Below are 8213 nucleotides of genomic sequence, written 5' to 3'. Positions count from 1 at the left end.
GCAATGACAGGTTGGGTGCACTGTTTAGTACCTGAGTTTAGACTGTGCACTGTTCAGTACTTGCAAATGCATGTGTATTTGCAAGGATGTGTGCCATAATAATAATAATAATAATAATCTAGAATGTTGGACAGTCCGAAAGCGGGCGCGGGGGTGTGTGTGTTGTTGTTGTTGGCCGTCTCAGCACCCTCGCGCGGCCTGGGCCCGCCCCCGCCCCGCCCCGCCGTTGCCACGGCGACGGGCGAGCGTCGGCTGGGCGGGCGAGCCGGGCCTGCCATTGCCAGCCGGCCTCCCTCAGGCATGGACGACGTGCGGGTGCAGTGGCTGGGGCTGCTGCTGCGCCATGCCCTGGGCATCCCCGGAGAGGCGCCCTTCGAGGAGCTGCTCAACCGCGACGACGGCGCCGAGGCCGAGGTCCTCCTGCACTTCCTCAACCAGGGCGCCGCCAGCGTCGAGGAAGGGGCCGCGTCTGCCCTCTTCTTCCGTCAGGAGACCCGCCTCGAAGAGATCGACGTGGAAATCGGTGCGGAGGTGGCGGAGGCGCCCCCCCAACACCCCCCCCGCCCCACAACAGCCTCTCCTTCCAGCGGGCAGCAGGAGGGCCTCTGCGCATGTGCAGCAGACTAGAGGGCCTCCTCCTCGCCCGCCCCCGCCCCCCTTCTCGCTCTCTGCTGCATCTGTGTAGGACGCCTTGCAGGCCACCCCCGGGGCACCCTCAGCCAGCCTCGCAGGCTTCTCCCCTTTCTTCTGCCCCTGAGATCATGTGCTGCCATCTCCTGAGCCTTTGCAGAAGGCCTGGCTTGGAGCCCCCCACCCCCCATAATTGCAGCCTTGCACTTTGCCTGCTTCCTCCATCCCCACCCCGACGCCTACCTTGGACAGCGTGTGGGGATTCAGTGATAATGAGAGGAGACGCAGAGTGCTTCACATCCCTTGTACCTACCTCTTTCCCCTTCCTCCAATACCTGTCTTAGATGATATGTGGAGACGCGATAAAAGTGATGTGCAGTGCACCTGAGCATGTCCGAAGTGCCTTGGTTGCTTCCCCGTTGCTGAGAGCCACGGCTTGGCACGCTCTCCACTTCCTCTGTTCCCAACACCTGTCTTAAATATGTGGGGTGAGCAATAGTAAAGAAACATGGAGGGTGGGAGGCTTCCTCTCCCAACTCCCATCGAATAACCCAACCCCTGCCCTAGTTCATTCCAACTCCAAAACGGCTGCAGTTTCTTCTTGTGTCCCAGCATCTCAATTTGGGAGTGAAACCAGCCTGGACTGCACCCTGAATCTTCCTCTCCCCTTTCCTTTCCTCCCCAAGCTTGTCCGTGAGCTGGTTACAATTGCTGAAGAAAAGCCATTTGACAAGAACTCTGATATACTGTCTTCTTGTTTCATCTATTGCCAGTCTGGGCCTTGGCTTTATATTCAGTTAATTAATTAATTAATTAATTAATTAACATTTTATATCCCGCTCTGCCTCCAAGGAGCCCAGAGCAGTGTACTACATACTTAGTTAGGCTGAGAGAGAAGTGACTGGCCCAGAGTCACCCAGCAAGTTTCATGGCTGAATGGGGATTTGAACTCGGGTCTCCTCAGTCCTAATCCAGCACTCTCACCACTACACCACGCTGGCTCAAACAAGCCCCCAGTGGAAGCTTGTGATGGTTCTTCCTTTCCCTATTCACTTCAGTGGAGGTGACAGTGCAGGGGTTCTCCCCTCCATTGTATGGGGGCTCCATGTGTCAGATTCACACAGAGCTCCGCATTAGGCTCCCTGAGTCCAACTCTGTTCTAATGTGGTGCTTCTGTCATTTTTTTCTCTGTGATCTTTTCAAACAGACGTGCCTTTTGATGAAGGCCCCGAGGAGGAAGGTTCAGAGAGGCTGGGCGGGGCCTCCTCCATCTCCGTCATACGTAAGAGAAGCCTTGTTCTGTGTACAGAGAGAATTAGGGCCAAACTAGATCCCACAATCCATGCTTATGATCTCTGTGGGGTAATTTGCAATCTTGATTTTGCAGCCCCAGCTCTAAATACTGGGCTAGTGGCCCTTTGGGTGTTTAACCTTTCCTCTCTTGCTCTTTCTCCAACCTGAATGCCATTGGAATAGTAAAGCTGCTATTAACCGGTGGGGGGTGGCGGGCAGTACAGATGCTCCACAGAGATCCTAATTGCAAATCTCTTGGATCGTGGCTGCGCCCTCAGATGGGCACTTGCAGGGGAGAGGGTTGGTTTTTGTGGGTCAGGTGCATTTAATCTGCCTACTTGATGCTCAGAAGTCACCTGGGGGATGGTGTGGCTCATTGGGCAAATTACTGCTGCTACTACCAAGCGTAGGATGACTATCAGGGTCTGGAGGAGCGGCAGAGTCCAGAACACTCACTGGCACCTATTGAACCACACAGGTCACTGCAGATGACTTGTGGAATTGTCTGCCACCAGAAGCACTAAAAGCAAACAAACAATAGGGAGCTATTGTTTGTAATGTTGAAGTATTTGGGGTCTGTCTGAGGCAAAGCTGAGTGGTCAGTAATCGTTCACAGCCCAGGCTGCATAGGTGATGTGTTTCACCTGTGGATGCCATTGGTCCCCTACTCTGGCTATTCTTTTGTTTAGAGAGAGAACGGAAAAGCAAAGTATCTCTGACTGAAGTTGCGGAAAAGCCTGTGGCTGAATATTCGTCTACAGTCTCTATTGGGCCAGGGATGGAAGAGATTGAGTACGAGCTGGGCATGAGAGGTTCACGTCGGACGTTTAAAGTAAGTCTGCTTCAACCTGGGCTTTCAAGATAATTAGAAACATGGGCTCTGTTTCTAGTTTAGAAGTTTAAGCATACAATGCTGTCTTGTGCTGAGCTTTGACCTTTTATTGGTCTTTGTTCTGGGGCCCCAAGGGAAATGCTTGACTAACAAGCAGAAGGTTGCCAGTTCAAATCCCTGCAGGTACATTTCCCAGACTATGGGAAACACCTATATTGGGCAGCAATGATATAGGAAGATGCTGAAAGGCATAATCTCATACTGCGCAGGAAGAGGCAAAGTAAATCCCTCCTGTATTCTACCAAAAGAAAACCACATGGCTCTGTGGGTGCCAGGAGTCGAAATCGACTTGATGGTAGGCATGTTAGAGGCCTGCGAACCAGTTCGCATGTTGCCCGGTGTGGTGGTCCGACGCCGGGGGAGTGTGTGTCGCTTTAAGGGCAGGGGGTTGTACTTATTCCTCCCGCCACTTCCCCCCTCTGGCGCTCCATTTTTAAGTAAAATCTTCGGGGTGGCAGTATTCCTCCCTGCCCCCTTGTTGCCTGCAAAACGCAGAAGTAACATCCGTGCATGCGTGCATTGCTGATGCGTGTGTGCAGTGTGCGCATGCGCTACTTCCGCATTTTGCAGGCAACAAGGGGGCAGGGGCGGCAGGGAGGAATGCTGCCGCCCCGAAGATTTTACTTAAAAATGGAGCGCCGGAGGGAAAAAGCGGCGAGAGGGGTAAGTACAACCCCCCCGCCCTTAAAGCGACCCCCCCCACTTCGGACCATGTCTCCTCGGTCCGTGCACATCCCTACTTGATGGCACACTTTACTTTTACTTACTAAACCAGAAGTGAGGATAAAAAATTGGAAGCACAGCATTGATCTGGGGAGCCCCATATTGGCATCACTCTTTGGACCAATTAGGTAGTCCCCATTAGTCAAACACTGATGGGTACTATTAGTCAGTCATTGCATAGTCCCCGTTAGTCCTCCTTTCATACACATCAGCCACACAGACTAGATAAAGCAGCAGCTCAGTACCAGGGGTTGCTAACTCTAGCTTACTGAATGAGCATACCTGATCCCTAAAAGCATCTCATGTGGAGCACACTCTCTTGCAAACCTCAGTTTGGAAAGGCAGCTGTGAACAGCCATGCAAAGTCCTTTCCGAGCTTGTCCATTTGTCCCTGTCCTTTGCAGAAAATTGTAAAGCAAGAGATTTACAACCTGTATTATCACATGGCTTTCGATGACATCCCAGAAGACTTTGTGGAGACCGACACTGTGTTTTTTCTCAGAGACACCACAGGTATTTTGTGCAGTGGGATATTTCAGTGGAAAAGAAGTTTGGGCTGAGAGTGTGTTTTGACATAGGCCTAGGATTCCCACTGAGATCTTGAGCATCCCTTAAAACCGACCTATCCCATTGTTTTCTGCTGGTGTTTGAGGGTTCAAGCACTATCTCAAAAATAGGTGCATAACTCAAAGACTAAAGGGTTTCACTGCAGAGTTGGGATTGGAACTGCTAAGGAGATCTTAGCCCAAGCATCTATGGTAGATTCCCTTCATAAAAATCACTGGGCTGCAGTATGCTATTGAGTTTTAATTTCTTGTCATTGGCTTCTGTATGCCAATGATGGATAATGTTTGACTACTTCTACATATAGAGATGCATAACACATTAGGGTTTTAGTGTGACCTTTCTGTGTGCATAGGGCAGTGTGTAAATGTGCAGCCCACCCCCCACCCCCCGGGTCAGGTAGTGTCCCCAAAGGGCTGTAGTGCATGCTTAAAAAAAAAAAGTATAGATCAGCTCTTAATCAGGGATGGTGGGTTCCAGCAAATCTAAACTCTAAACAAATCATTCACATCCTTTGCTGTTCAGAAACCGTCAGTGAACCAAATGATGTCATTGAAGCCAATGATGTCTTGCCTGAAGTCCTGGAATATGGTATTCTGAATGGTCATACCCTCATGATGCTCAAGCAGATCTTCTCATTGGTGAGGACAGTTTTTATTTTTGATTACATTTCAAAAGGGATTTCTTCCGAGATCTAGATTAGACTCCAGATTTTGTGAAGCCAGTACCTCAGACATTTCCCACATAATTTAGTAATTCCTGCAGAAAATGTTTGTGAAATCACTGCAGGGTTGGGGAGTGTGTGTGTCTTTAGTGGGCTCTAGAGAAGCACAAGTTGCACCTCTTTGCTACAACCAGGGGGAGGAGTCAGGATGGCTTCCTGGTGAAACCCTGGCCAGAGGAGCTCTGCGATTTTTGGTTTTTGTTCTCCTCCTGTTATTGTGTTTTGAACTTTAGTTCCAATCCTATCTGATATTCAGAGTCGGATAATTAATTTCTGGGTCTGCCTGCTGCTGCTACATCTAGCCATCTCTTAGTAGCCAGTTTTGGTTGTCTGCTGCAACATGCGGAAAAAGCTTCCTTGTTGGGATCAGACTCTCTTCCCTTTCTCCTTGACCAACCGATGGGAGAAGGAAAGAGAAATGTCATGGCTGGCTGTTAGCATGAGAAGAAAAAAGCATGTAGAACTGGAGCTCTGCAAAAACTCTGCTGCTTTGAAGCAGATGAAACTGGAACTGCAGGAGGCTCCTTCCACTGAAGGGACTAAGCAGGAAGTTATTCTGAAGCTACTGAGGAGTATCTCACTCCTGTCCTGGAAAACCTTGTTACTGAAGCATTTGTTATTGATAGTTTTTCATTAATTAGCTATAGCACAGTGTTGTTCATTGTAAGGTCTGGGGGCCAATTGCGGCCCCCATGAACCCCAAGTGTGCCCCCCCCGACTAACTGTTTATTGGGCCTGTGTGAAGCTTCAGCCATAGCTAAATACTCTGCACAGTCCCTCTGGTACCATGCAGAGATGACCATTCTAATCATGCAGTGCTGCATTTTGCCCAGTGCTGGAGGCATCTTGAAGGGAAACTGAGCCCTTTTAAGCCCCTGCACCATCGGAAGGTGTGCCCAGAGTGCTGGAAAGTGCAGCCCTTCCCAGAGGATTCCTCCTAGAGCTCTTAAGAGAGGGCTCTGTCTCCAGAAAAGTGCAGTCCTGTGCAGAGCTCAGCACATGAATTTTCTTTTTACTTGACATCCTCCTTTAACTGTTTCATGACTGTAGGGTTGTTATTAAGTTGCAAGTTCATGTAGCCATTGTATTTGGAATGGAACCGCTTTAGAAATGTCTCTGTGTTTCAGGTCTTTCTGCCTGCCATGTGTCACAATCCGTATGATGCAGTTGAGTCCCCTACACACCCAGAAACCGAAAAGGCAGAGTGTGAAGGTTCTCATATGACTGTGAAGATGAGAAGCAAGCCTGTAGTATTAGAGAGTTTTCAGATCCTAAGGAATGAGTTTTTAATGAGCATGCAGAAATTCTTAAACCACATTCAGAGAACCATTCAGCAGATTGAAGGCAAGCCTCGGGCTGATTTCACACTTCCTCTTAAAGCGCTTTGAGGGCTCTCTCCTGTTGTTGGTGTGTGCATGTGTGGAAGACAAAATACACAGTTTTAAGCATAAGGCTGCCACCAGATTTTAAAATCAGTTGTAAGATGTAAGATGCTGACCACACAGGAAGGTGGAGTTACAATTTCATCCCAGTCTTCTGGCATTTTTAAAAGTTTCTGGTAAAATGGGTATGTTCTGTCTGAAGCACTACTGTGGCTTTTCACTCTCAATTTTTTCAATAGAGTTTTAAGAATTTGTAATATATATATGTATATAATCCCACCACATTTTAACCTTTCCTCCCTGTACAGAAGTTGGGAGGAGAAAATTGTTAGTTTCACCAGCACAGATTTCCTTCACTCTTTGATGAAACTGACAAGTTTTGGGAAAGCCGCCTCAGGATGTTTAATGCCATGACCCTTATTGCTCCCCCTGCATTCTGGTGAAACAACTCACAGGATTATGGGCAGGCCTGCTAAAATGCATAAGCACATCCTGATCTCTTGGAAATCCCAGAAGTGTGTGGTAGACATTAACACATTGACAAAAATGTCCTAGAAATCCAACTGTAACTATATTGCCATCCAATTAAAAGAACATCTGCAGAGCAATGACACAAAAGGGATCACAGAGAGAATAATTTGCAATACTTAACCATGGGCTATACTGTATCTACCTGACTCCTAGGTTCCTCCCACATCCTTTGATGTTAGAAAGCAGGGGGTTGTCTTAAATTCGGAGTCCTTTTCCTCTCTGGTAAATACAGCTATTGTCTGCGTTTGGGCGGGGAGTCTTGAATTCAGAGACGTCTTCTATTAGATAAATGCAGGTATATAAAAAGATGACAAGCCTGGAGTTGATGAGAAAGACCATATCTATGGGGTTGCCTGTTCAGAAAGATGGTGGAGGAATCGAACTTAAGCGAACCCATTTTCGACCAACAGGGGAAATTAAGCTGGACTTGCCAAGTGTAGGCTTAGATGGCGATGTGAGCTACTTGGCTGCTGATCGGGATGTGGTGGAAATACTGGAGCAAACTGCAACCAATTGGCTCATGTTAATATCCTCAGCGGATGAAGAACTGCAGAGAAAAAGCCCTCAGGTAATACTGTGACAGTAAGTGGTATGGTTCCGTATCACCTTCCTCAAACCAGAGAGAGCCAAACCAGGGTAGCCTTTACAGCAGGGCTGCATAATTTTGGACCTCCAGCTGTTGGTGGACTACAACTCGCATCATCCCCAGCCACAGTGGCCGATAGCCAGGGATGATGGGGATTGTAGTTTAAGATCTGCAGGAGGACCGAATTGGTGCAGCCTTGCTTTATAGAGTTAGTTTGCTTGGGGAGAAAAGACTTCTGGAGTATTTTCTAGTTATCTGTTTTCAGATGTGGAGATTGGATGGGCCTTAGACGAACAGAGAAAGCAAGCACATGAGCAGTGCCAGTCTGAAGGCAACCTCGGCCACCATAAACCCTCAAACTGTTCTTGCCAGTTTTTTAGATTCCTGAGCAGTACTATTGACTAACGCAGTCTGGACGTTGGCCAGTGCGGCCAACAACAATATGGCCAACCAAAGCATGACGCTTTCCAGTTTACATGCTACAACAGCGGTGGTTTTCTTTGGCTTGGCAGGATCATCTTGGAACCATAAATAAAGGGTGTTGTGCAAAGCCACCAGCAGGGGGAGCAGTCTTTTCTAGCTTGTGTGAACCTCCTACAATCGGAAAATACAGCTAGCTTCCCCCCCCCACCCATTGTTGCACTGTAATGCAAAGATCAAGCCCGAAAGAAGGCATCAGAAATGTGAATGGCACCTTGCTGACAGTGGAGGGACTGCGATGTTGAAACACAGGCAGTACGGAAGCACACGTAATGGACACGTAGTGACACTGTTGAAGGGTGTAATCTGGAAAGAGCCCAAGAAGTTGACTTTTAAAGCTTAGAACTCCTGTTCTAAGCACACAAAGCCTCAAATGCCTTTCCTCATAGGGCAGGTGCTCTACGCCTT

The 8213-nt window shown here is 48.4% G+C and overlaps 1 protein-coding gene across 1 annotated transcript in view; it reads left to right on the top strand.

The window, feature by feature from the left end:
• The first annotated feature begins 238 nt into the window (after positions 1 to 238).
• Positions 239 to 8213, top strand: part of DNAH10 (dynein axonemal heavy chain 10) — an 87363-nt gene continuing 79388 nt past the window's right edge. The window contains exons 1-7 of the mRNA XM_053280219.1: positions 239 to 523; positions 1838 to 1912; positions 2613 to 2755; positions 3943 to 4051; positions 4628 to 4743; positions 5954 to 6170; positions 7150 to 7307. Coding sequence (XP_053136194.1) covers positions 301 to 523; positions 1838 to 1912; positions 2613 to 2755; positions 3943 to 4051; positions 4628 to 4743; positions 5954 to 6170; positions 7150 to 7307 — 1041 coding nt within the window. The 5' untranslated portion in view covers positions 239 to 300. The remainder of the gene's footprint in view (positions 524 to 1837; positions 1913 to 2612; positions 2756 to 3942; positions 4052 to 4627; positions 4744 to 5953; positions 6171 to 7149; positions 7308 to 8213) is intronic.

This window comes from Hemicordylus capensis, chromosome 15 (genome assembly GCF_027244095.1).
Source record: "Hemicordylus capensis ecotype Gifberg chromosome 15, rHemCap1.1.pri, whole genome shotgun sequence".
NCBI classification, from domain to species: domain Eukaryota; kingdom Metazoa; phylum Chordata; class Lepidosauria; order Squamata; family Cordylidae; genus Hemicordylus; species Hemicordylus capensis.
This window is presented reverse-complemented; position numbering and strand designations above follow the sequence as displayed.